The sequence below is a fragment of the Balaenoptera musculus genome, chromosome 15, assembly GCF_009873245.2.
Source record: "Balaenoptera musculus isolate JJ_BM4_2016_0621 chromosome 15, mBalMus1.pri.v3, whole genome shotgun sequence".
Classification (NCBI taxonomy): domain Eukaryota; kingdom Metazoa; phylum Chordata; class Mammalia; order Artiodactyla; family Balaenopteridae; genus Balaenoptera; species Balaenoptera musculus.
Window position 1 is genome coordinate 58,375,546 of NC_045799.1, and position 27,532 is coordinate 58,403,077.

Sequence of the window (27,532 nt, forward strand, 5' to 3'; positions counted from 1 at the left end):
ATGCAGGGAGACCCTTGCAGGCCAGGAGAGTGGTTGGGGGCTTTTCCATTGTGAATGGAGAAGCAGGTGGGGCATGTGGGGGTGATATGTGATCTGACTGACACTTTAAGAAACCTCATATTGGGAGTTCCCTGGTGGCCTAGGGGTTAGGATTCCGGGCTTTCACTGCTGTGGCCTGGGTTCAGTCCCTGGTCGGGGAACTGAGATCCTGCAAGCTGCGCAGCATGGCCAAAAAAAAAAGAAACCTCATATTTTATGGACTGTAAGATGCCATCCGTTTGTAAGACACCATTAAGAGGACAAAACGCTGCTAATTAAATGACATCCATTGTTAATGATCGCAATGATTTTCAAATGTGAACATGTACATCTTGGCATCAATGAAATATGGGAAGAATCCTCTTCCTGTGGGTGAGGAAGGGCCTCCTTGTTCTAAGATCCATCCCAGGAAGGGATTGTAAAACCCCTACCTGGTTCCTTCCCTGGTAGCGGCCGACCCATGACATCAGGGGCTCCTGGAGTTTAGCTTGAATCCACTTTGCTGCAGTGTAGACTTGCTGCTTTTACATGCAGCCCTGCAGTGTTGCTCTGAGGCTGAGTCAAGGCAAAGTCACGGCCTTGAAATTAGAACCGTGGCTGCACCTGGCTTGTTAAAAGGACGCTCGTTAAGGAAGGTACAGCTTAAGTTGGCACCAGCGACACCTGTCGTGCTATTTCTGACACTGCTGATGGTGACTGAATATAATATAGAAACCCGAGCCTGCCCAGTGACTCTGGGTTTCTCTCTCTCCTGCTATCCCCGATGCTGCCCCACCCCCCCACAGTAACTTGTATAACCCTCACAAACCCCCTTGGGAGGTATAATAACCATAGTTAACATATAGTTCATTCCACATGTCGGGCCCTGTTCTGGGTGTTTTACCAACGTTAACTCATTTACTCCTCCCCACAATTACTCTATCATGCCCATTTTATGGAGGAGCAAACTGAATCACAGGGGAGCTGAGTAACTCACCAAAGATCAGACAGGCAGCAAGCCACAGAGCTGGGATTTGAACTTGAGCTGTCTCAGATGGGAAGCTACCTCCACTTAGTCCTGCTGCTTCCCTAGACTCACTGAGTGACCACAGAGAAGCAGCCTCAACTCCCTGGGCCTCAGTTTTCCCCTCTGTTAAATGGGGCAGTAATCCCGGCTAGGTGTGGCTCCCCCTGGGCCCTGACCCCCCAGCACCCATGGCCCCTGCCCTGACCTCTGTCTCCGGCAGCTTGTACAATAACTGCATCTGCGACGTGGGAGCCGAGAGCCTGGCACACGTGCTTCCAGACATGGTGTCCCTCCGGGTGCTGGAGTGAGTGTGGGAGCCTGGGCAGTCGGGGTGGGGCCGGGACTTGGGAGGACCAGGGTCTCCTGCTGGCATCATGGGAAGGGCTGGGCTGAGGTCTGGTTTTTGAGAGCGTGGTGATGACCTTGGTCTGGGGCTTGTTGGTCCCCAGGGCCAGGATCCACAATGGGTTTCTCTTCCCAGTGTCCAGTACAACAAGTTCACAGCTGCCGGGGCCCAGCAGCTCACTGCCAGCCTGAGAAAGTGCCCTCACGTGGAGAAGCTGGCGTAAGTCTCACCAGTGGTGGAGGGAGAGTCAGTGTGTGGTTCACCTTGTGAGCCCTGAGCTCAAATCCCGCTCTGCCCCTCACCAGCGTTCAACCTTGGGCAAGCAGACACATCAACCCTCTGGACTCAGTTTCTTCTTTTTTTTTTTTTTTTTTCTTTTGGCAACACTGCATGGCTTGCGGGATATTAGTTCCTGGACCAGGGATTGAACCTGGGCCCTCAACAGTGAGAGCACCAAGTCCTAACCACTGGACCGCCAGGGAAGTCCCTGGCCTCAGTTTCTTCGTCTGTAAAATGGGAGTGACAATAATATTTACCCCCTATTTAAATATTTATATCAATATAAATATTTGTCAATATACTCAGAAGAGTATCTGGTACACAAAAATGTTCTATATACTAGGCTGAACGATATGAAATTGCTTATATTCAACCATTTTTGACCTACACCACCTGGCAATTTCATATGGTTGAAACTTATTTATTATTATATCACTATGATGTCTACTGTCCAGTACTGTACTTTATTGTCTTTCAAAGCACTTTCGTCTACATAATCACTCATATCTTCTAGGAGGGGTAATGTGGCTCTTGTAATACCCATTTTGCAGATGAGGAGAATAAGGCACAGATAGGTTAACTAACCTTTTTGAGATCACACAGCAAGTCAGCGGCAGAATCAGTTTTTAAAAAGGGGTCTTGGGGCTCCTAGGCCTCTGGTGTCCCCATGACCCCACACTAGGTTAGGTGGGAGGAGGGATTTGGGGGCAGCTTGCGTTGGGGCCACCCCCTCTCCTCTAACCTCTGTGTGCCATGCCCCCATCACAGGATGTGGACGCCCACCATCCCTTTTGGCGTCCAGGAACACCTGCAGCAGCTGGACTCAAGGATCATCCTGAGATGATCCAGGCTGTGCCTGGGACAAGGTAACTGAGGTGAGCTTGGAAGGGGAGAACCACGGGGGTCCCTGGGAACAGTGTCCTGTGAAGTCAGAATCCATAAAAGATGGGTGGGGCAGCAGGTGGGAGCTGGGTGACAACTCCTGGACCATGTGCCATCTGGGCCCACCCCGTATCCCCCTGTGCTGGGCTCGGTGGGGTGTCTTCTAAAGGCTTTGAGGACTTGGGCTCTGAGGATCCTCCCTGTGGGCAGGCGTGGGACCCGGGGAAGGACAGGTGGGTCAGCCGTGCACGTCCCACAGCCCTCAGCATTGGGAAGGTCTGCCTTCGAGGACGCCCCAGCCATCCCGGCTGCTGTTTCAACCTGTCGGCTGCCCCGATGCCCGGCATTGTTTTCATAGGAATTTGCTCTACCAGTTTCCTGCCTCTCTCTGTGCGGATGACTGTCCCCTCACTTCCATGCTCCCGCGACCTGGGACATCCCCCTCCTCCATTCCTACCATCCCTCCCATCCCCAATCTCGACCACACTTTATCCATGTGTTGAACTGCCCTGTCCTAAAGCTGCCTGATCTCCACCCATCCTGACCTCTCACAGCCTGTTCTCCAAGGACACTGACCGTGCTGGACCCTGACCTGGTTATTTGTGGACACAGCTCTTCTTGGGCTGTTTCCCGTGAGCCTCGGCGTCCTGGTGCCCAGCCCTGGCGGCTCAGAGTCGGCCCCCGCCCAGCTGCGGAAAGGACCTATGGCCTGCTCTGTGACCTGACCCAGGCCCGGCCCTCGGCTCCTTCGGGGAGCAGGTTGATGTCAGCCCTGCTCAGCCACTGCAGCCCTGGCAGATGGGCTGGTGCCTGGTGGCAGCTGCTGTGTACCCAAGAGCCCTGAGGCATTCCCTGCAGGACACTGCAGACAGCTGTGGCCAAGCCGGAGAGAGGGACGAAGCGGCCACACCCCCACCTGCCCAGGTCCCTGCCGGCCCGGGGAGAAAGCACTGCTCCACGCTGCTCTCCTAAAGGGCACTCTCTGAGCATACCAGCGACCATCCCCTGCCTGCTGATTTCCCAAACCATGACCGGCTGGGATTCTACGGCAGCTGCCTTCTGTCTCTGGGACTCACTGGTTTGCACTAACTTTGTTTGCCGAGGCCAAATCTAGGCCTGGCCAGACACACTGGACCTTAGCAGGAGAAGAGCTGATGGTACACTAACAGAGGGGGGGGCGGGGCGATGGACTGGAGCCACATCTGCCTTTTTGCCTTCATTTCCTGTGTCTTTTTTCACTACATGTTAAATGGCTCATTTAATCCCACGGGCAGGTCCTGTGTTTGAGTTTATACCGTGGTGACCATTTTGGATGCCCACTCTTCCGGCTAGCTAAGGCATCCCAAACCACCCCAAAACGCAGTGGCTGAAAACAGCACACACATTTATTCTGCTCACACACCTGTCCTTCGGGCAGGGCTTGGCGGGGACGGCTTGTCTCTGCCCCACTCAGTGTCAGCTGGGGTTGTCTGGAGGCTCAGTCACGCGTATGTCTGGCACCCGATGCTGCCCAGTGGCTGGGGGCTTGGTTCCTCTAAGGAAGTGGCAGGGGGGGACGCTCCCTGTGGGCTAGTTTGGGCTTCCTCACAGCATGGTGGCTGCGTTGAAGGGTGATCACCCCAAGAGGAAGAGAGGTTGTGGGGGCAGAGGAGACCGAGGCCATGGCGAACAGCCCTGCCCTTTCTGTAACCCAGCCTTAGAAGCTGTCACACAGCATCACTTCTGCCATATTCTATGGCCAGTTGACGGGGGCCCGCGCTCTCTTGCCCTCCCCAGCCCCCTCAGCCCAACACACACAGCAGAGTCCACTTTGGCTCAAGTCCTGTCTTTCGGGAAAGGATTTTCTCTATGGCTTCCTACCATTCATTGGAAAATTCGTTATTTGGGGGTCAGCAAGGCTGAAGCACCGTGAGCCTTGCAGAGTGTTTTCCTCTGTCTCTGATCCTCTGCTCTACCCCGGGAGTCGTTTCTTAGCTGAGCTGGAATCCAGCCCTGGCCACGGCAAGCCTGGAAGGGACTTGGCAGCTTTGCTGTCTACACAGAGAGCTGCCAGGTCAGCTGCTGTTGTTTTTCACTGGGGCACGGCTGGCTCGGTCAGAAGCCCTGATCTGGGACGACCTGGCCCTCTGCTGGTGGCTGTGGGAGCTGCCTGTGCCCCAGTGCGCCAGCCCTGATGCCTGGTTCCTCAAACTCTCCTCCTCTTCCCAGTAAGTGGGTGTTGGGGGTCGGGAGGGTCAGAGGAATTCTGACCCCGCTGCCCCGCTGGCAATCCTCGCAGAAAGGTAGTGCCTTCCGCCTTGGTCCAGTGGCTCAGGGCATCAGGCCTTGTAGCTGGGCCATCACCCCTCAGGGTGTGCCTGCATTTGTGGACCTTGTAGAGTCCCCGGAACTCCCACTTGTGCAGCCACAGGAAGACAGTCTCCTTCTGATCCAGGCATCTACTGCACCCTTCAGCCAGGCGGGGTGGGCACAACTGTCCCCACTGCTTTTGGTCTGTTCAGAGGTGATAAAATGAGGTCAGAGGCTATAATTACTCATAGTAAAGACTTTAAATGATAGCTACCACTTATTAAATGAGTTGATACATGTAAAGTGCTATCACAGCACAAGGGACACAGTAAGTGCTCAATAAATATTAGCAAGTATTATTACTTTGTGCCAGGCACCATGCTGAGTCCCCCCACCCCCCTTATCAAGAGGGACCACGGTGTAGGGTCAAGCATCTCAGACTCTAGAGCTAGACTGCTTGGGCTCAGTGTCCAGCTCACCACTCACTTGTGCAAATTACTTCTCTGTGCCTCAGTCTCCTCATGCGTAAAATGGGCATAATCACAGTACCTTCTTCACGGGGTTACGTAGAGATTCGATGAGCAAATATGCTGAGAACAAGAGCCTGGCATCCAGTTCCCTGCGTGTGGGCTGTCATTGTTACACACATGCGTGTGTTTCATTCTCACCTCTGCCTGGGATGTTCTCCCAGCTCTTCACACGGCCTGCAGGACTCAGTTTAAAGGACAGCTCCTCAGGACGGTAGTAAACGCGGATACCCTTCCCCCGGCCTATCCCGTCACTAGTTTATCTTTTTCACACTTATTTGTCTGCTCTTGTCCTAGGATGTGAGCTCCAAGAGGGCAGGTAACCTGTCTGTTTGTTCACTGCTGTGCAGAGGCACCCTCTGCACCCAGCAAGGTGCCTGCACATAGTAAGGGCTCAATAAATGTTTGTGGAATGAACAAGTAATCCTCACCACAACTTTGCTTTCTTTATTTGCTGTATTCATGCCACAAATATATAGTGACACCGTGGTGTACTCAATAAAATGCTCAAGGTCCCTGCTCTGTTAAATCTTGCATTTTAGTAAATTAAAAAAACTCCCTGGGCAGGGCTGTCGAGTGCGGTTGGGCAGTCTGTGCACTGCACGAGGCGCCTGGACAAGGGAGCAAATGGGGGCTGCAATCCAGTCTGGGCTCTGCTTGCCAAGCTGTGAGTCCTGGTGTGGAGCAGTGTCTGCCCAGAGGGGCACCTTTGTCATTAACACAAATTCATGAGGTGGGTAAATGACAGTCCCCATTTCACAGATGTGACTTGCCTAAGGTCACACTCCTATAAAAGAGGGAGTCAAGATACAAACTCCACTTCTGACTTCTCTGGAGGGTCACTCTGCAGGCATAGGCACCGGGCGCTGGAATTGCTCCCCATTTGCTGGGTGGGAGAAGTGATGCCCAGAGGAATCAAGGCAGATGACGTCCGGAGTCACACTGTCCATTGATGGCATGATTCCATGTTCAGTGGACTTCAGGGCCATGAACCTTTTAAACCCTTGCCTTTCCCCTCAGGCCTCTCTCCCAAAGAAATGTCTCCCTTCTCCCACTCCCCTTTTTCTTGAGTGTCTTCCATTCACATTTCTTAGCAACCCTTCTTAGAATCACATGAAGACAGGTGGTATGTAACTGCCTTCTCTTGAGTTCTGCCGGACCTTTCCTCTCCCACACCTTGGTCTCCTCACCTGTAGAATGGAGCTGACCACCCATTCCTTGTTCAACACAGTATATACATGAAGGTACTTTGAAAAGCATCAGCTGTTCTGCAAACTGGGGAGAATTGCTGCACGTGGACCCAACTTCAGTCGTTCGTTTGCTCCTTCCCTCACCCGCCCACTCCCCTCATCTTTAGGGGAGGTCTACCATGTGCCCAGCACGGGGGAGCCCCACCTCCCACTGCTCTGGGGTTCAGGCCTGATTTTCAGCTTGGCCACCAGGCCTTTCCCACCACAACCAAGGTGGGGCCTGGCTTGTCAGGCTCGTGGAAGCTGGGAGGGGGCCGGGTTGGGACTCCGACACCAACGCAGCTTGGACAGACTCTCCAAACCCCACTGGATCTCCAACTGGGGAGGCCCTGACCCTTCTGCCCTTTGTCAACCATGAGGTTCTGCGTCAGGACTCCTTTCTGGAATCTCAAAGGAAAAGAACAAAACAAACACCCCCCCACCTCCGCAGGGCCCCAGGGGTTGGAGTTGCATACATTTTTTTAATTGAAAGAAGTTAGCCCCCTAAGTATTGCTTTTACAGGTTTATCGAAGTCAGGTATTCATACCACTCACATTTTCGAAAAATATTTCTGGCTGGAGGAACGCTGTCCCCGTTGCAATGTATCAGTTCTGGCAACTTGATGGAGAGCAAACAATTTGAAATGAATGAGTCAAAACCCCACCCTCGGCCCCCCAGGTGTTCTTCTTTTCCTTCTGAGTCACTCTCTGAAACAGTTGCTGCATCTAAGCCCGGCCTCGGGCCAAACCCCTTTGGGCTTAGAGCTCCACTGGCATCAAACAGAGCTGGGAGTCGCTTTTGTGTGTGAAGTGTCCGCTCCGAAGGTTAAGTGGGAGAAGCAGATGCAGTCAGGGGTGAAGAGCAGGGAGGCAGACTCTGGCTGGGTTCCTGTAAACATCCATTGCAACGGCGAAAGCTCGGAAGCCAAGGCGAGGCCGTTTGCGCGACGCTGCAGGCGGGCAAGGTCTCCGGGCACCCCTGCCTTACCCTTTGGGCAGGGGCACGTGCCTTCTGGACCTCGGCACCCAGTCTCAATCTCTCTGTCCCACCATCCTGGGTCTGGACGGGCCCCTCTCTGTTGGCACAGGGCTTTTGAGGGGAGCAGGCCTAACAAGAGGGACAAAGGGGTGTTACCAGCACAGAAGCACCGCCCCACCACCCAATTGGAGGCTCGAATTTGGGGAACCACCAGAAACCTCAGGCTGGGGGTGTTGTCCTATAATTTTTTATTAAAATTTTTTTATGAATGTGTCTGATTTCTAAGTACCCTAGGCAGGAGAAGCGGTGCAATTTCACCTGGGAGAGGAAGGACTGTCAATATCTTGGGAGATAAGCCCCAGGAGGGGGATCCTGGGACCTGAGGAAGGAGGGCAGCCTGCTCCAGGGTCACCCGGGGTCTGCTGGCTTACTTGAGCTCTAGGGCAGCTGAGTCAGCTCTGGGGAGTTGGCAGGGCTTGGCGGCAGCTCCCACCTTGCCCGGAAAATGCTTCGCAGCCTGCAGGAAGGCTGTGGCCACAGCCAAGCTACTCAGCAGCCCCACTTGGCTCGTTCTCCCAGGACACGGCATCATCCCCAGTGCCTGGCTCCCTGCAGGTCCTCACTTACTGCCCCTTTCTCTCTCTAGGTCCAGCCGGGTGCTAATATGTTTGCAGCATCTCGTATTCCCACGCCCACCCTCCCTACAGCCCCCACAAGTCCCACCCCAGTTCTGAGCCTCACCTCTGCCAGCTCAGACTACTTCCGCAAATGTCATCGAGCATCAGATAAAACTTATACATTAAACACAACATGTATTATTGTTCATCAGGTGCTGCTGCTATTTGGGGCAGGACAATTCTCTGATGAGGTGGGGGCGGGGGTGACCCCGTTCTGGGCACTGCAGGAGGTTTAGCAGCATTCCTGGTCGCTGACTGCTACGTGGCAGTAGCATTCCCAGTCCCTGTGACAACAAAAAATGCCCCCTCACCCCGTTTCCAGGGGCCACCCAACGGGGCAGAACTGCTTCCACTGAGAACCATGAATCTCCCCATTTTATAGCCTAAGAAACAGAGGTTCAGGGAAGCCAAGTGACCTGTCTAAGGCTGCATAACTGTGACAAGCAGGGCTGGCAGTGGACTAGTGACAGCGATGCAAACAATCAGTCAGCTTTTACTGAGCTTTTACTGTGTGCCACAAGCCCCAGGCAGAGCATGGGTGCCTCACCCCATTTCCTCCACTCACCCTCCCGAGGCAGACTGACCTGGCAGCTTCCGCCTGCAGGGACACCCCTCCTTGCCTGAGGCCTCTCCACCTCTAGAGTCTGCTTGGGCCCCAGGCTGCAAGTGCAGGCAGAGCTCCCCATAGCTGCCTTCCAACCAGTGATGGCCAGAAAGCTGGTGGATCAATACCCCAGCTCTCTCACCCAGCAGCTGGGATGACTCAGGCATATTCTCCATCTACACTGGTTCCCAGAGGTCCCGAGCAGGACTGAGCCCAGGGCTGCGGTGGTAACCTGCTAGATGACACATCCCTTTCCTGTCTCACTGCCCCCCTCCCCACCAGTAGTTCCTGGGATCACCTCCCAAGTAAACAATTTGCACTTGAATCCTGGTCCCAGGGTCCCAGGGTCTGCTCCCCGGAGAGCATCCCTGAGATGGAGCATTACAAAGGCCATTTCGTTCAACCCTCCTAACACCCCAGGAGTTAGGTACTATAATGATTCCATTTTACAGATGAAGACACTAAGGTTCAGAGAGGTTAAGAAACTTGTCTAAGGATGCTCAGCTCTCCAGGGCTTTGTCCTACTGGAGATCTTAAACACTACATAATCTCATACCTCCTGTGTGCCATGTCCTGAGCTGAGTGCTGGGGACCCTGAGATGAGTGCAGCCTCTGCCTTTGACACACAATCTAGTGAGCAATTTTAGCCCAAGTTAACACACTGACGCCGGGAAGAAGCACAGGAGATGGATGGAGCCCAGGGTCTGGGGAAGGCTGTGCACGAAGGACACACCAGGTAGAGGGAGGGCTGGTGACCAGGTCGTGGAACCTCCTGTAGTTTGGTTTGCGGTGGAGAGTAAGGTGTTGAAGGCTGGTCATGGGGGAGACATGGCTGGAGAGGTGAGCAGGGGCCAAATTTCTTGTGTCCTCTGCCAGATTCATCTCCTAGGGTCAGCTAGGAACATGCCCTTCCACTACTCAGAGACCTTCCTCGCCTCCCACTGATGACACATGCAAGTCCTCTCATCCTTGGGCCCCATCCGGTCTCCCCACTGGACCTGGTAGGCAGGAGGGGAAGCCGGGGCTAAACCAGAGCATCGGAGAGCTCGGCCCTCCAGAAAGGTGTTCGTGGGTTCCCCTCCTGTCCTGCTAGGAGCCCACCTTTTGCTGACCTCCCTCCTCCAAGGAGACTCTGGGGTTCCCTGCTGGGGTCAGCAGTGGTGCTCCCGAGAGCCCTGGCATCCAGGAAACTGGAGCAGAACTGTTTATTCCGATACAGCATTACCAGGGCTCACTGCGCACTCTCCAAGGCAGGGGATGGTACTTGAGCCCATCTCAGACTTGGGCGGAAGGGCTGTTAGAGAACATGGGACCACCCCTTGGAACAGGGACTCACTCCCCTCCCAATGCTCGTGATAGCAAACGGCGTTGAGTCCCAGGCAAGCGTAAGTCTGGCTGGCGCGACTCTGTCACACGTGCTAACCTCCGATCGGAACAGGTGCAGAGCCTTGCAGGTGCCGGCTCCAGCTGGAATTCACTAACGCCCTCTTGTTCTCATTGTTTATCTGTAGGGTCACCTTCTATTTATGGCGAATGATGCCAGTTTTCCATTTCTGATAGTAATACTATAAAGTTCCTCTTTTTCCACATCATTAACTTCACTTTAAAAAAAGCCTCCGGTTTAAAGACAATAACTGCATAAATAACAGTTCAGGCAACGAGCAGATAGAGCAAAAACTGCTGATGGTGTCATGTGAGGTTTGGGAGACCCTGATCTGAGCTGGTCACTCCACAGAGAATGAGGGGGCCCAGAGAGGGCGGTGACCTGCCCTAAGCCACACAGCACACTGAGGACGGAGATGTGGCCCCAGGCCTCTGTATCTGTGGCTGGAGGATGTCCTGGGTCCTCTCCTCTGTGCCACACACCATGGCTGTTAAAGGTCAATCCCTTTGTTCCTTTGACTTGCAGGTCTGGTCTCATAGCAAACCAGCTGACATTTATCAAGCACCTGCGCTTACCTTGTACTATCTGCTTTAACTCATGGCTTAGCTCATTTATTCCTCAAAACAACCCTAGGAGGCGGGGCCGAGGAGGACCATCATCCCTGAATTTCAGATGGGGCTCAGAGAGGTTACGCTTGTGACTGAGCAATGTCACGCAGCTCATAAATGGCAGAGCCAGGGTTTGAACCTCCGTGGTCTGAGCAACGTCTATCTCAGTTCCTCTCAGCATCTAGTTCATCTCTTTCCTTGGGCATCAGAAGCCCCGGGCTGAGAAGCATCCTGAGGCTGCTGCTTAAGAGTCCAGGCAGTGGGTTCTCCAACCTCCTAACATCCTTAGAGCATGACTCACCAGCTATTGGCTTTGGCTGTTTTTTCTTTCTTTCTGAAACTGTAACCTTTCATTCCAGGCCACTCCCCAGAGCTGGACCGAAGGAGTGGCTGGCTGACTGGTCTGTCATCCGAATGACAGTTGGGCACTTGATCCATTTTAAGAAGCAATGTCTCAGCTGGATACCTCTGTGGAGATGCTGCCTAGTTTGATTTGGCTTAAGGGAGAAAATGACCTTGTGTCTTAAAGGTGCTGGTGGGATGACGCTCTGGACCTGCTGGAAGAGGATTCTTTTTGCAGTTGGGCCGTCCCACTGTCCTGCTCCTATGGGGTAGCCAGGGCAAGGTCTGGAACTGGCCCATCTCGAGTCATTCTGGCTCTGCCCCTTCCTAGCTGTGTGACCTCAGGCAAGTCACCTCATCTCTCTGGGGCTGTGTCCCCATCTGAAAAAATGCCCACCTCATCTGGCTGTCTGTTACGAGGATTACATGAAATTGTGTTGGTGGAATGCCTGCAATACCCGGCACACACGGCCCCTCCCCTCCGCGTCCCCACCTGGTCCCAGCTAGAGAACACACAGGGCGGGGGCGGGGGGTCTCCTCAGTGCAGGGGGCCTTCTGAAAGGGGCAGCCCTTTCCTCCTCCAAAGACCTTGCCTGCTGGACGCCCACTGCTATTCCTCTTTCTCAACGTACCAACCAGCCAATTAAAGTGGCTAAAGACAGATGTCACCCAGATATGATCTGCCCACTGTCTCCACTGCCGTCTCAGCGCCGGGCCACGCAACAGGAAGGCCTCTGCCTTGACCGGCTGACGAGCGGGTGGCCTGAAGGGGTGGGAAAGGAGATGCTGCCTGTCTGCCTGGGTCCAGGTTCCTGATGGAAGCCAGCGTCCTGGCCGGTTTCTCCAGAGTTTCCGGATTATATGTCAGCTGTTGACGCTCTGCAGCCGTGGGTTCTGTGAAGGTTCTTGGTCCAGTACGTGTCTCCAGCTGGCCTGCGCCCCATGCTCAGTGAGGCCTCCTGAAGGGCAGCATCTGCCCAACACCTTCGTGAGTCCTGTCACAGCCAAGAACCACCTGGACTCCTATTTATTTAGTATTTTAAGTCAAGGCACTTTTTCCCTCAAACTCCAAAATTTTAAAAGGAAATCTTTATGTCACTATCATGAATAAAAAATAGTATCATTTATCATAAACAGAAAGCAACACTAAAAACAAATGATGAAAATGAAACCACTAACTCTAGCCAGATACCCCTGGCCTGCAAAAAAGGGAGCCTGGGCCTGGTTTCTCTGCTCAAAAGGGAAAGGTAGCAAGTGCCCAAGAGGGGGCAGGACACCGACAGGTGGGTCACACTAGGCTTTGGCGTATTCACTGCCTCCCGGGGAAGCCTGTGACCTGAGGACGTCTGAGGACCTCACGCAGGGAAGCACTGGGAGTGTGGCCAGGAGGCCCCACTCGCCCACCTCACAGCTTGGTATCTAGGGCAAGTCCCTGAACCTCCCCTAGCCTCAGTTTTCCGCCCTGTCTAATGGAGCTAATGAGCGCTGTGCTGCCTGCTTCATGGGGTGACGCTCAGGGGAAGCTAAGTCCCCTGTCAGGAAGGACTCCCAGGAGTGGAGCCTGCCCCTTTGGGGGTGACTGAAACTGGAACCAGCTCCCAGACACCCCCAGGCTTGGGGCAGGGTCTGACAGCTATGAGGGCACCAGCATCACCTGGGCCCCCAGGCACCAGTTATCACGGCCCTCGGGCTCCTTCGAAGGCTGCCCACACAGACACACCCTCCTTGGTAATTGGCCCTCACACAGAGGAAGGGGGCCTGAGAAAGGGGAAGGCTTCCCCGGGCCAAGCCCCCTCTGGGTCTGACACACCACCAACACTGATGGCATCATTAAGAACCGACTATGCGACCATCAGCATCTCATCTAATGTGCACGAGCCCTTCAGCAGGTACTAACTACTATCCTCCCCATTTTACAGAGAAGGAAACTGAGGCTTGGGGAGGTGAAGTCACTTGTCCAAGGTGTTGGTGGAGCTGGGATTTAAACTCAAGTCCGTCTGACTTCAAAGCCTCGAAGCACCAGTCTTAGGGGGTACATGGAGATGGCCTGAGATAACACTGAGACACACCCAGTGAGCTAGTGATTGGCTTTTTGGTTCTTAGCCAATCTTTATGATTACTTGGACAAGAAAGTTTCACTTTGGTGCCGGAGTTTATCACGTGACAGTTGCTAACCTGACTTTTTAAGAAAGAACCAGGGGCCCTGCGCCTTTAGCTGGCTTCAGTATTTGGCCAGAAGTTAATGACTTTGGCACTTAGTATTTTTACCCATGCCAAGTGATGCTGGTTTTCTCTTTTCAGTGACATAAACATTCTTTTAAAAATAAATTCACACACAAAAAGTAGATTTTTAAAAAAGGAAGCACTAAAACGAGTGTACTTAAACTATAAAGGGAAGAACAGTTAACTTTGCAGTGGAGAGAGCTGGCAGACAAGACCTTAGCCAAGTGGTCAGCATTAACATCACCAGTAATGAGGCTGACAGACATCACGTGTCCCCCAGTACGATGCACTCAGAAGGACACACACTCACTTCTCTGTGGTATTCCTGCCAAAAATGCACCATCTGAATCTAATCTCAAGAGTAAACATCAGACAAACCCAAACTGAGAGAAAATCTACAAAATATCAGACTTATACTCTTGGACTTCCCTGGCAGTCCAGTGGTTAAGACTTTGTGCTTCCACTGCAGAGGGCACAGGTTCGATCCCTGGTCGGGGAACTAAGATCCCACATGCCACGCAGCGCACCCAAAAAATAAACAAAAAAAATTAAAAAACACCAGACTTGTACTCTTCAAAAATGTCAACGTCATGAAAGATACACTCAGACTGAGGGACTGTTCAGACTGAAGATGGCACAAGAGACGTGACAAGTGATACAAAGCGTGATCTGGGGTTGGATCCTGGACCTCAACTCCCCCCCGCCCCCGCCCACCCCTTTTTAATGTGAAAGGACACTATTGGGACAATTGATGCAATCTGAATAGTCATAGCTTAGATTGGTCATACGATTGTATCAACGTTACATTTGCTGATTTTGACAGTTGTATTGTGATTATGTAAGTGAATGTCCTTGTTCTAAGGAAATACACACTGAAATATTTAGGAGAAAAGGAACATAATGTCTGCAATCCATTTTCAAAAATGGTTCAGAAAAATATATATACATGTACGCACAGAGTGAGCATTTTGCATACATGAGCAAATGTGGCAAATGTGAATTGACGCAATTGGTGCATTTTTTGCGAAGTGTATAAGGGAATTCTTTGCAACTTTTGTGTAATTATGAAATTATCTCAAAATAAAGTTTAAAAAAAAAAACCTCAGAAAAAGGAGTGAGAGTACATATGAGGCAGGCCTGGCAGAGCCAGGTGAGTGGTATTCCAAGGATGGAGGTTGGGAGTCCCTCTCTGGAGGCCCCCTGCACCCTCCCTCAGCACTGGGTCAGAAGGCTCAGCTGTCTCACTCGCTTTGTACCCCTGGCCCCTCACTGCCCCTTTCTGAGCCTCAGTTCCTTTATTTGAGAGATGGGGATGAGGATGCCTGTCCCTTTTATTGTGATCTTGGTTTCCCAAAAGCAAACTATGCTTTCAGGAGTCCCGGGGCGGACAACAGCAGATAAACCAGGAATACAAACGGTCAAGTTGATAGGAGCCCTTCATTTCTTCGTTCAATAAAACAGATGCAAGGGCTGTGAGCGTTTGCCTTGGATGAAATCTCCAGTTTGCATAACTCAGGCACAAGGGAGCAGGAGCCCTGGCATCTCAGTTGTCTTGAGACACAGATTGGGGTCTCCTCCTTTCTAAAAGGGCACCCAGCACACTTCCAAGGGAGCCTCACGTCAGGACAGAGGTGGAGAGTCAGCTGGGCCTGGGGGTGCACATGCCTCCCCTCGTTACCACCATGTCTCTCACCTGGACGACAGCCACAGCCTCCCACCTGGCTCCCCTGACCCCACCCCCCCCGGAGCTCCACTGTCCCCAAGGGAGGTTTGGGTTTCTGAGCAGGGAAGCCATATGCCGAACCTGGGTGTTCGGCTGATGGCACAGGCCACAGATTGGCACCAAGGGACCAGGGCAGGCAGATCAGGAAGGAGCAGCTGTAGCACCCAGTCGGGACCCTGACGCCAGGGAAACCCTGTAGTAAGTAGACTAGTCTGGTTACCCTTAGCTCCAAATCTGGCCTCCACCAGGCCACGCTGACTGTGGCAGCAACGCTTTCCAGTCTCTCCATTTCCAGCACAGAGAGGCTCCTCTCCCAAAGCCCTCCCTCCGTGGCAAGAGAGGGCTGGCAGGCAGCAGCTGCTTTCATCAGGAACCAGGACAAATCAATCCAGCTGAGCTGCCTCCACACCGGAACCACTGGGAAGTGAGGACCCTCCCCAGTTCCTGGGCCAGCCCCAGCGGTCCCTTCTCCCGAGAAGGTGGGATTCCCTGATCCCCACTCCCTGCTCCTGGGCAACGATGAACACTCTAGGAAGACCACAGAGCCGCAGCTTTCCTGGGCTCCAGGCCTGGTGGCCTTTAGAGACCACAGGGCAGTGGGAAAGGTCTCTTGAGCGTCCCAGGCCAGCAAGGCAGAGTGGGAAGTCTGTCCTGGTCGTCCAGACCGGGACCCACCCAGCACTCAGGCAGCTAGTCCTCTTTTGCTCATTGTGGCACATAAATATTCATGCATGAGTGTATGTGCAGGTTTATACATTCACAAGGGACTCAGTGTACACACTTTCCATTATGTCTGACTGTTAATAATAATAGTGGTTAATTTTAATATATCACTTACATACACGGGACGGTCTAAGAGCTTTACATCTATCTCATTCAATCCTCAGAACGAGGTAGATTTTCATTATCCCCGCTTTATAGAAGAGGAATCTGACACATGGGGAGATACGTAGCATGCCCAAGGTCACAACAAGGATTGGGATCTGAACCTAAGTCATCTGAATCTAGGGACTTTGTTCCTCATCATGACCCTAATACTGCCTCCTTAAATAGGCGCTCAACAATGGTTTGAGGAACTGAATTGTGTGGAAAAAAGAGAAAAGAGAAAGAGAGGGAGTGAAATGAGTGCAGCTTTCATCTTGAGATCACCCCAGTCCCCAGTGCCTGGCGTGCCCACGCCCTTAGTCAGTGTTTCCTGGATCGGCCTGTGTGTAACATCAGATTGTGTCTACGTGAGAAAGAGCGAGAAGGAGCGAGATTTGACTACCAGTGTTCCTCTGCTTATGCAAAGGGGCCGGGAGAGGAGGTGCAGTCAGATCATCTTTAATCTTTCCCACAGGCTTTTCCTGCTGCTAGCCACCCCTCCCCGACCCGAATCTGGTGGCTTGGATCTGGGGCTGAGCGAGCCAATGCTGTGCGTGGTTCCCACTATTTCTCCAGGGACGAGTATTTCCCACAGCCCCAGGCCTCCCCACCTGCCAGAGTCAGGCCCTGTCACTTTGAGAGCTTTGCAAGGTTGTCCCTGAGACACACTTCCTGGTGTTTCTGCTCAAACAGAGTTTGCTGCAAAGTATGCCAAAGCATTTGGGCTTCAGTTTTTGCTTCAGAGTATGCCAATGTTTTCATTTGGAAGGGGAAGTGTTTCTGTTGATGTGGTGAAGAGATAAAATAAGACTTTCTTCACCAAGTTACACTGACTGAAAGTCAAGAGCTTGGCTTGGGGGCAGGGATTCATCTTAGAATCCCCAGGGCCTGGCAGAAGAGCAGGGCTAACGTTTGTTGAATGACCCAATGAGTGAATACGCAAAGGGCCTAGAACCAGGTGTGGTATATGCTCAATACCCAGTACAGGTTCTGAACAGATCCCATAGGTTCTACCTCCAAAAGGTGTTCTTGGTCTCTGTGTGTTTCTCCACCTTCACTAACTTTGCCTCATCCAAGCCTGCATCATCTCTGGCCTGAGCAACTAACCAGCTCCTAACTGGCTTCCCTATTTCCGCACTTGCCCCTACGGCTCATCTTGCCCACAACCGCCAGTCCTCTTTGCAAAATGTGGACTGGAATTGTGTCATCCCCTGCCTAAAACCTTCTGATGGCCTCTCATCGCTCGTGGCCGGGCCTCCCAGGTCCTGCATGATCTGGCCTTGCCCACCCCACTGACTTCTCCTGGGGCTGCTCTCCTGTCACACTGGCCTCCTTTTAGTTGCTGGAAGAACCAACTCTCTCCCCTGCCCCTCCCCCTCCACGTACTTGGCATTAGCGGGTCCCTCTGCCTGGATAGCTTTTCTCCACGTCTTTACATGTGGCTCCTTCCATCAATTTAGGGCTCAGCTCAAAGGTGTCATTTCCTCAGAGAGGCCTTCTCTGAAGCCCCTGTCTGAAGCAGCCCATCTCCAGTCTTCTGTTTCACTTACCCAGGCATTTACTGAGCACCTACTAGATGCCAGGCGCTGTTCTAAGTGCCGAAGTAGTAATGAACACAATAGAGGATGCCATGCCTTCTTACATGCCTTCGGAGCTCTCAAAAAATCTCACTGCCTTGTTTGGGAACCTGCTTATCTTTCTCACGAAGTGCCAGGAGGGCTGGCGCTGAGTCTGTCTTGTTCACTGTGTTCACCCACCAAGCACATTAGGTACTCAGTAAATATCTGTTTAATAAAAGAACAAATTGATGGATGGATGGCAAGCAGGCAGGCCAACGGGTTAGGTATGCAGAGCAGCTGACACATGCTCCACCTGGCACTTGGCCCTGGCTAAGGTCTCCCTGAGCTCAAATGAAGCTTTCTTCAAAGAAATCTCACTGTCAGCCCCTCAGGTTGACACTGCTAGTGGGTCCTGCCCACCTTGCATCACCCTCTGACTATGGTCATCTTGGCTAAGATAGGCAAGGAGAGGGGGGTAAACGTAGCATGCTTGGGGTGAGTGACATTAGTGTCCATTTTCCAAAAGGAGCCCTTGTGACTTCCCTGGTGGTCCAGTGGTTAAGACTCCATGCTTCCACTGCAGGGGGCACGGGTTCGATCCCTGGTCAGGGAGCTAAGATCCCACATCCCACATGCCGAGCGGCCAAAAAAAAAAAGTAAAAGGAGCCCTTGCCCACCACCTCAGTATCCCCCCGCCACTGCCACTCAGGACCTGTGCCTAGCACCGTCCAGCTGAGGGGTTGAGCCGAGGAATTCCTTGCTGTCCTATGAACCCTCACCAGGCCCTCTCTCATCTAGTCCAGCTGCCTCTCTTCCTTGCTGTGACTTTGGCCAAATCTTCTTCCTTTCTGGATCTTCATTTCCCTCCCAGAAATACACAAGATGGGGCTGGATACAGCTTCCTGGTGGCAGCTCAGAGGCAGGACTTTAACACCTCAGTGCAATGATCCTGTGGTCCCTTCTTCCGCTGGCCCAAGAGCCCCTTGAGTTTGCCTTGCAAACACTGCAGGCAAAGCCACCCCAGCACCAACCCCCCCCCCCACGCTGGCCTGGTCTGTGAAAGCAGCCTGCGAAACTGGCAGCCCCTGAAGATTTGAGCTGCGGCACCCTGAAATCTGACTCCAAAACGGCAGCCAAGCCAAGGCCAAAGGAAGTACAGGGTTCTCTGCTGAAGGGGGTTTCTCCTCTCACGGCATCAGCCTGGAGCCCTTGCTCTCAGTCCCCACCCAGTCCCCAAGGGGCCACAGGACAAAGGTGATCAGTGCCTGGCTTCCTACCTCTTTTAACACTGCAAGTCTTTATCCTTCCAGGACTAATGAGAATCCCCCAAAAGCCAAGGTCACCATCAAGACAGGTTAAGGATGGGGGGAGGAGTTGACAGGCCTGTCTCAAATGGATCTGGGTGCAAAGGCTTTGACAGTTGGTACTACAGCTAACCAAGAAGCGACTTAGGTCCTGTCTCCCTTCCCTTCTTCAACAGCTGTCACCTTCGCTAAGGGGAAGCTTTCCTGCCCTAACTAAGGTCCTAAGAAGAGTCCAGCCATTCCTGGCATCCAAACAGACCTGGAAGAGGTGGATGGAGAAATCAGAAGCCTGGGGGGGGGGGTGTCCGGCTTGGGATGCCTCCCTCTTCCTCGCCAGCGCCCCAACCCGCCCTCATCCTGCGCAGAGGGCACTTACAGGCCTCGGAGGCCGAAGAGGGCCTCGTCCTGGGGGTCCCATCCCTGGCCAGACGGTGCCCTCAAACAGCAGCGGCGGCATAATTCGTGCGCCGGTCCGGGCCGAGGGTTGCGGGTCGTGGGGAGAGCGGGGGACAGCAGCCAGGCCTACTCCAAGTAACCATCGAAGACGTCGAGCTCCGAGTCGGCATCGTAGAGGCCCGAGCCGGGGTCGGAGAGCACGCCGAGGTCCACGAGCGCCTGGTCCATGTCCTCGGGCAGGAATACGAGGCCCACGTTGAGGACGATGTACTCCATGAGGAAGGCGTAGTATAGGATCAGCACATTGACGAAGAACAGGCCCACGTAGAACATAGAGGGCAGCAGGGGCGGCGGCACGGAGGGGACCAAGGGGCCCAGCGCGTCCAGGTGGGCCGCGACCCGGGCGCCGGGCATGCAGGGGGCGGCGAGGGCGGCGGCGGCCCGGCGATCCCAGCGAGCTCAGCCGCTGCGGCGCCCGGGCGGCCGGCGAGAGGGCAGCTCAGCCATCCAGGGTCGCCCCGGGGCTGGCCGAGGCAGCGCTGGGCCCCGGCGGTGCACCCCCGGGGATGCGCGTCGGCCCCTGCGGAGGCGCCCCGGTCCCCGAAACGTGCCAGGAGGGTCACCCCACCCCCAGAGGTGCCCACACGGCACTGTCGATCCGCCCAGCGGTCAGGCGGGCCCCCCTGAAGTGGCCGGCAGCGGCCCGGCTCCTCCGATGCTCCCCGCTCCCGCTCACGGGCCCTCGCAGCGCCTGCGGGGACCCAACCGCAGCTCAGCGTCAAGGGCCAGTCCCGGCGACGGTCTCTTCAGCCGCGCCCGGCCGTTCCCCGAGCCCCCTGCTCACCCCCGAAGGCCCAGCACCCATTGCTGCGACCGCCGCGTCGTCCTCCTGGTAGCGTTCCGAGCACCGCCTCCGGAGCAGCCCCGCGCTCATTGGCCCACCGCCCCCTGCCCTCGCTCATTGGCTTGCCCAACGTCCGAGCTCACTGGCCCGAGCCGTCCGGGGGCGGGTACCGCCTCGCTCCGCCCCTAGAGCCACTGGCTTCTGAGTTGCTTTACTAGTTCCTGATTCAGGGCCGATCTCGAATCCAATTCGCTCTGCGAATTCGCGACAGAGTAGGGGGAGGGGAAAGAGTCAGAACACAATTCAAACCTAGACTCATCCTAAGGCTACAAAAGCTGAAGGTAACCGCGAGCTTCATCAGCACCCGGCTGGACTTGAGTACTGGCGTCACGCCTTTTGGGGACTCAGTTTACCTGCTGAAAAAGGGGGCGGGGGGGAGGGCAGGGGCGGTGGACTTTACCTTGAAAATTTTGGCCTTTCCTAAAGTGGCAATTTTCCACGGTGGGGAAGATCAATCGGTGCCCCATTCATCTCTCCAAACTCTGGCTGCTGGAAGGTCTGCCCCCTCGGCGGGGCGGGCCGGGGGTTTTGGTAGCTGGAAATCTGCCTAATAGGGTTCCGTGACACCTGAGTAAAGAAACTCCCGACAGGTCAGACCTGCAGCACTAGGGTTGCTTCTTGTTTTTCCTTTGTAAAACACGTTTTAAAACAATAATAGTGCACGTGGTTAAACATTCATACAACCAAGAAGTACACAGAAAAGTGAGTCTCTTCCACTCGCTGATTCCCCTCCTCAGGGGTAACCCCTGTACGTCCTTCAGGAGACTGATTTTGCCCAAGGTGCCTTCCAAAGCAGTCCACAGACCTTTAAATCTCAGGCCACGCTGAGCTGGGTGCTCTACAGGCATTGCTTAATTGGAGCCAGATGGGGAAGTGTATGTTACTTATTTTTGCAGTGAGGAAACTGAGGCCCAGAGAAACAGGAGGACTCTGGAAGCTGCTGGGCCTGTGTGTGTTTGGAGGCCAGAACCGGCGCTTTTTTCTCCATGACTGTCTCTTGCCCCTTTAGGTGAATTACACAGCAAACCATTAACCCTCCAACTGCTGAAGGTGAAACAAATCTTCATTCATTCATTTATTCACTCTGACAATATTTGTTGAACACTTATTATATGCCAAACCTTGTGCTAGGCACTGGGGAGAATATTGACCCTTAGCCCAATTCTGTCCTGGGCACAGTTAATGGGACACAGTAGACCTTAGATAACTGCGAGATGTAGAAATGAATGAATGGATGAATGAATGGTGAACAGGGCAGTACCGCCTCCATGGAGCTTCCCACTCCCGATCCAGGAGAGAAATTTAGATACATCTTCTTGGCTGGTGTAGGAAGCTGGGTGTTTCCTTATTTTTAAAAGTATGGTTGTTTTGGAAATGGCATGGATTTTCGGCAAAGACCAGAGAAATCCTCTGAAAGTACAGGACTTTCAGTTTTGGTACATTGTTGCTTGAAGGACTTTCAATATTTATTTTTTAATTGAAGTAGAAAAAGAAAAAGGCTGTGAGGACAAACCAGGACGTTACCGGTTTTGTGAAGTTTCGTTTGTTGGGGCATAAAAATAAGGGTGCCTGGGTTTGAACCTTGGGTCTGCCGCTTATTAACTGTATGACCTTGGGCAAGTCAATCCCTCTGTGATTCAGTTTCCTCCTGGGTAAAATGGGGATAATAGTAGTACTCACCTCACAGGGATGTTGTGAGAATTAAATAACAATATATGTAAAGCGCTTAGGACAGTGGCACGCGGCATACGCCAAGCAACAGCTATTCTTATTCTTATCATAAAGGTAGTAATTGTTAATATTGTGGTAACTTTTATTCCCCAATCTTCACGGATTCATTTCTCAGGGCTCCGCCCATAGGTTTCCCATTCCCGCCTATCCCTAAGATACTGCGGACTGTCCTCTTCTCGCTCCGCCTCTTTTCCAAGGCCGCTGGCCTGAAGTTTCGTGATGCACACCGGGCCTTGTAGTTCCTTCGCAGAGTCTTGTCAGCGGGGGCCTCGCGGGAGAACTGCATTTCCCAGCGTTCCTCTTGACGGCGCCGTAAAGCGCGGCGGTCGAAGGGCCGGTTCCGGCTGAATGTCAGTGCTGGACTGTGGGCCGGGGGGAAGGTGGTTGGCCGTCTCTCCAGCACCTCCGCCGCTGCCTTCTCCGCTTGTGCCGCCGCCGCGGGCGCCCGGCCGCTCGGCCGCTTGGGCATGAGACCGTGAGGCAAGCGACTGGCCGGGGCCGCCGACATGTTTGGCCGCTCGCGGAGCTGGGTGGGCGGGGGCCATGGCAAGTCTTCCCGCAATATCCACTCCTTGGACCACCTCAAGTGAGTGTATTGGGGGCAGAAGGGGGAGGCCGCGGGGCTGGACTTGGGGATGGAGGCGCATAGTCCCTGGCCGGGGGCGCTGGGAAGTGTGAGAGCGGAGGCGGAGGGCCGAGAGAGGCGCTCGGGAAAGGCTGTGCGGTGGTTAAGCGCTAGGGCTCTGGACTTAGGGCGCCTGGGTTCGAACCCTGACCCCGTAGTTCCTCTCTGTGTGACCTTGGGCAAGTCGCTCCGCTTCTCAGAGTCTCAGTATCCCCATCTGTAAAGTAAGGGGATGAGATTTCCGTTTACGGATGCAGACTTCGTTCTTGCTGGGGCCGGACGATGGGCACCAAGCTTCCCCGGGGTGGTACTTCTTAGGCTGGACAGCTTACGGGTCAGAGGTCTGGATCCTGGAGTCAGACAGATGTGGGGTTGAACTTAAGCGTATGAATTTAGGCCTCAGTTTCCTCAGTTGTAAAATGGATATAGTGAGAGCACCTGCTTTCTACGTTTGTTTTGAGGGTAGGGTCAGAGAATGTATGTAAAGCTGGAAGCTTCTACAAGTGCTCAATAAAGGACAATAATTTAAAAACAAACTAGTTTCTTAGGGGAGTCTAAAGCGTCAGAAGTAGAGCTCCGAGGGAGGCAGGTGGCAAAGGTGGTCCTGGGAAGCAGGAGTACACAGAGTGGCTTTGCAGTCAGACTGGCATTCAAATCCTGATTCCACCATTTAATGGCTGTGTGACCTTGGACAAATTGTTTCACCTCTCTGAGCCTCTGATTCCTCGTCTGCAAATGGGGATGGTGAACATTGTGCAAGGATTCAGTAATATTGTGCGTGGAAAGAGATCGATCCAGTGTCTGTTATACAGTTGGTGGCCAATAATGGTAACTGTTTATCAGCTGGGCAAGGCCTTACCAGACCACCCTACCTAAAGTGCCTCCCCTACCTCAATTCCTTTCTGTTAGATCTTTCTCTTGATTTCATTCATTTGATTAATCTCCACTATCTGCAATTATCCTGTTTTGTTTTGTTTTTTTACCGCTTTTCTGTTTGCTACTAAACTGGTACTTCCAGGAGGGCAGAGACGGCTTGTTTTGCTCAAAGCTGTATTCCCAGCATCTAGCTCTGAGCCTCGCACACAGTAGGAGCTCAATAGATACTTAAAGAATGAAAAAAATTAATGAATCGGGGAGAGGTGCAGAGCATGCAGGCAGAGCCTAGGATTTTTTTGCAGGAGGGGGTGTGGAGGTGAAGGAAAATAGAGACCTTTGAAGAGGGAATGACTTCAGGGAGGAAAATATAGTGTTGGGGGGTGGGGGGACAGAGTGGGGGAGTAGGCAAACCTTTGGTGGTAAGAAATTGGCTGATTTCCAGAAGGAGCTCCCAGGATTACTAATGGAAAAGAAGGATGGAGAGGGCGGGCAGGGAACAGTAGCAGGAAGACAGGGGCCCCTGGAAAGTGTTGGTGGGAGGGAAGTTAGATGGGGGCTTCTCATTTGGCTGGGGGTAGGGGTGCTGTAATTCTCAGCTGTGTCCTTTCTAGCATGGAGCAGGTGTTTAATAAATGTTTGTGGGTCTCAAAGAGTGGGCGGCAGGGGGGATCATTATGTAATAAGGAATGGTTTTGGGAGGTGTTGATGAGAGAGGACATGGGGAGGAGAGAGGCCTAGGGCAAGCATGGGGCTGTGTAGGGAGGGCAGCTGGACGGGAAAGGGAGAGGCTTAGAGATTTCAGGAATTTAGAGAGTGGGTGGATGAGGCCGAGAAGGGGAGGAGGGATATCTAAAGGAGGTTGGGCCTGCTGCCAGCATCCAGGTACCTGCAAGCTCTCACCTAACTCTGCCTGACTCTAGCCCTTTTAAATTACTTTAGTAATTATTGAATGCATTTTCGGTGCCAGGTGCTTGTTAAGGAATTCCTGTGTGTTATTTCCTTTAGTCCTCACAAGTCTTAGGAGTTGTCAGAAATATTATTGTTTCCATTTTTTAGACTGGAAATTAAGGTCCAAAGAGGTTCAGTCACTTGTCCAAGGTGACAGCAGCTGAAAAGTGTCAAAGCCAGGATTTGACTTCAGTGTTTGCACTCATTACACTGTCTTTTTGAGTAAAATTTCCTAAAAGTCAGTTTGGGAAGACTTTCAACTTGGCTGAGTCTCACTGCCCAATGGCCGTCTTCGCCCTCTGCCCAACCAGGGAATGGTAAAGGTTCTCAGGTTCCTTTGAAGTAGCCTGGGAACTGCCCAGGTTCATTGTTTAGGTCACACGGCTGTTGGGTGCTTTTTGGAAACCAGAGCTGCCTGCCCTGGATCTGGCGGATCAGCTGAATCCATACTGTAGCCTGAAGAACCTGGCGATTTGTGTGTTGGAGGGGGGCTTAGAAGACCCCAAAGCGACTTGGGAAAGAGTGCCATAAACAGCTAGTGCCCACCCCGATGCTTGGGCACAGAACAGCCCATTCCCTGAGGGAGCTCGCTGGGTGGTGGGGGAGATAGCCATAGAACCAGTGACTGTGGTATGACAAGTGCTGGGACCACCGTAGGTTCAGGGCTCGGTGGGAACCCTTCTTGGAAGCTGTCTGGGGTAGGCAGCCGGAGCAGAGTTGTCAAGGACGAGCAGGAGCCGCCATGTGCAGCAGCGGGATGTGGGGGCAGCCCTGGGGTTTGTGGAGTGTCAAGGTGGGGCTGGTAGTTACGGGACACAAGGCTGGAGGTAGAACAGGGCTTGGGCTTCCTCTGATACAGAGGGCCACCAACCGTTGCGGGGCGCCTGGGACTAAGGGGTTTCCCAGGACGTGGGACTTTCAGTGCTAAAACTGGGAAAGTCCTGGGCAGCCAGTACTAATTGGTCACTCTACCAGTGACAAGTGACAGTTCCTAATACACTGTTGCCCTGACCTAGGGCAGTGTGGGTAGAGAGGAGAGATTAAGATATTTAAACGAATTTAGAATTGACAGTTTTGGGAGGGGGGCACACAAAGCATCTGGGAACCCTCTTCCTTTTTTTTTTTTTTTTAAATAGACTTTACTGTTAAGAACAGTTTGAGATTTACAGAACAATTGAGAAGATAGTACGGAGAGCTGGAAACCCTTTTTGAACCACATTATTCATAACATTCCTGGCTTTCAAACTGGAAAGGAATCTTCCTGTAAGACAGGGTTTTACTTTTGCTAAATAATGGAAAGCTGTGTACTGTGGTCTCTGTCTACTGAATGGAGTTAGTGATTTAGTTGAGGCAGATTGAAATAGTAAGAGGTCATTTGCTACACATCATGGGTGGTTTATTGCCCAGACTAGTGGCAAGGCTCTGACATTGACAAGCAGAAACCTTGACTGCTGGAGTTGCCTGATTGCTACTGAAGCATCACCTTCACTAGGGACGGCGAGTCCACAAACTGCTAGAACTTTCTTGGTGTTGGGTTGTGTTGTTGTCTTAATTCTAATCGCCTTTGTGTATGGGTCAAGATTCTTGGTTTTAAGTGACAGAAGCCCAGCTGGAATTGCCTTAAGCCCCAAATGGAACTGATTGGCTCTTGCCACTGAACAGGCTGTCCTAGCTAAGCCACGGCTGAGTCTCAGTGTTCAGACGAAGCTGTCTGTATGTGCTTCTTTCCAGTTCTTGTCTCCGCTTTCTTCTGGGTTGGTGTCATTCTCAGCATGCTCCAGGCTTACATCGTATCAGCTTAGCAACCCCTGAGAAAAAGAGAGCTTCTTTTCTTAATATTGCCAGCAGAAGTCCAGAAATGAGCACCATTGAACCAGCCTGGGGTCTCATGCCCGCCCCTGAGCTAGTCACTGTGACAGGGGGGCATGGGGTACTCTAAGTGGCCCTTTCCTGGAGTCAGGGTGGCATCAGCTCCTTCCAAGCTAGTGGACAGAGAATGAGAGAAAGGGATGGTTCAGCGTAGGAAAGTTAGGGAGAAGAGGAATGTATACCCAGCAGGCAGACGTTCACCTACTCTTGGTATATTCAACTTTTGCCTAAGATAGCACTGATTAGTTTTAGAGCTTGGGGTACAGTATCGCCAGATTCATTTTCTCAGAGTATCATATTCATCGTATCACTCATAGTGAGTCCGAGGCATCCATCATGTCAAGTCTAAAGTTCCCCCAGGCCATCAGAGCGCTCCAGACTGTTCCCACCCATCTAAGCTTGGGAGCACAGATGAAGACCCTCTAACCCCAGCTGGGGAGCCAGGAGCATCCTTGGTAGGCAGACACCCATTTACACGGAGACATAAAGGATGAGTGGTTGTTACAGGCAGTAGGGGGCAGGCTGGAAGGGGGGATACTGCAGGCAGAGGAAACAGCGTTTGAGAAGCCTGCAGGAGAGAGACACAGGGCAAGGGGGTGTGTAGGGCCCGAGAGCAGAGCCATGAGGCGGGAGAGGTCACAGAGCCTAGGTCCCACTGGGCCTTGTAAATCCTGTTGAGGAATTTGGACACTAGACTGAGAACAGTGGGGAGCCGTGTGCTGTGGTCTGGCCGAAGTTTGGAGAATGGATTGGAGGAGCGTCCCCTCAGGGCCTGCTTCTGTCTTATAGTACGTGAGGGTAGTGCCTGCAGTAACCCAGGGGTGTTTCTTGTGCCATTTCACGTTGATGGTCCTTCTCTCCCTCACTGTTGCACACACCTCACCTGTCTGCACCTGTGCTCTCTCCAGATGCCTAACTGTATCCTTAAAATACCAATTCTTGGGAATTCCCTGGCAGTCCAGTGGTTAGGACTCAGCACTTTCACTGTGGTGGCCCGGGTTCAATCTGTGGTCTGGGAACTAAGATCCCACAAGCTGCGTGGCATGGCCACAAAAAACAAAACAAAACAAAACAAACCTAAACAATTCTTTCATAAAAATTGCCCTGGTGACTTAAGCCAACAAGAAGTTTTACCGTCATCTGTAGCTTCTCCTGTTCTTGCTCCCACCGTCTCACTCAGCATGTTATCATAAGGTCTTCTCATCGCCAAAGAGTTAGACCAGCTGGTAGGTGCTCTGGGCTCATCGAGCTTTATCCCACCTGTGAGTTAGATCCCCAGGAAGCTGGCCAGGGCTCCTCAGGCATGACCTTTCGCTATC

The 27,532-nt window shown here is 52.9% G+C and overlaps 3 protein-coding genes across 13 annotated transcripts in view; 2 read left to right on the forward strand and 1 right to left on the reverse strand.

The window, feature by feature from the left end:
• Positions 1-3,815, forward strand: part of LOC118880893 (MHC class II transactivator-like) — a 41,632-nt gene extending 37,817 nt beyond the window's left edge. The window contains exons 17-20 of the mRNA XM_036825086.1: positions 1,266-1,349; positions 1,527-1,610; positions 2,439-2,545; positions 3,107-3,815. Coding sequence (XP_036680981.1) covers positions 1,266-1,349; positions 1,527-1,610; positions 2,439-2,514 — 244 coding nt within the window. The 3' untranslated portion in view covers positions 2,515-2,545; positions 3,107-3,815. The remainder of the gene's footprint in view (positions 1-1,265; positions 1,350-1,526; positions 1,611-2,438; positions 2,546-3,106) is intronic.
• A 104-nt stretch (positions 3,816-3,919) lies between these two features.
• On the reverse strand, positions 3,920-20,186 carry DEXI (Dexi homolog). Of its 2 annotated transcripts, XR_005016415.1 has the most exons (3): positions 19,241-19,383; positions 7,153-7,705; positions 3,920-5,045 (listed from the first exon to the last, which is right to left on the reverse strand). XR_005016415.1 is itself a non-coding variant. In XM_036825087.1 (2 exons), the coding sequence occupies exon 1, from the start codon at positions 19,672-19,674 to the stop codon at positions 19,387-19,389; it is 288 nt and encodes a 95-aa protein (XP_036680982.1). In that variant the 5' UTR covers positions 19,675-20,186; the 3' UTR covers positions 7,060-7,705; positions 19,241-19,386. The 2 variants fall into 2 exon arrangements, 1 of the variants encoding a protein (XP_036680982.1); XM_036825087.1 differs by lacking the exon at positions 3,920-5,045 and having other exon boundaries at positions 7,060-7,705; positions 19,241-20,186.
• Positions 20,187-22,234: 2,048 nt separating this feature from the next.
• The window catches only part of CLEC16A (C-type lectin domain containing 16A), a 213,248-nt gene continuing 207,950 nt past the window's right edge, over positions 22,235-27,532 (forward strand). For 5 of the 10 annotated variants that reach the window (XR_005016419.1, XM_036825127.1, XM_036825128.1 and 2 more), the window contains exon 1: positions 22,236-22,481. Coding sequence is in view for 9 of the 10 variants with exons in the window: in XM_036825127.1 (XP_036681022.1) it covers positions 22,402-22,481 (80 nt within the window). In the remaining variant the exon portion in view is untranslated. Of the gene's footprint in view, positions 22,482-27,532 lie in introns of all 10 variants that reach the window. The other 5 variants (XM_036825124.1, XM_036825125.1, XM_036825132.1 and 2 more) reach the window with 3 other exon arrangements.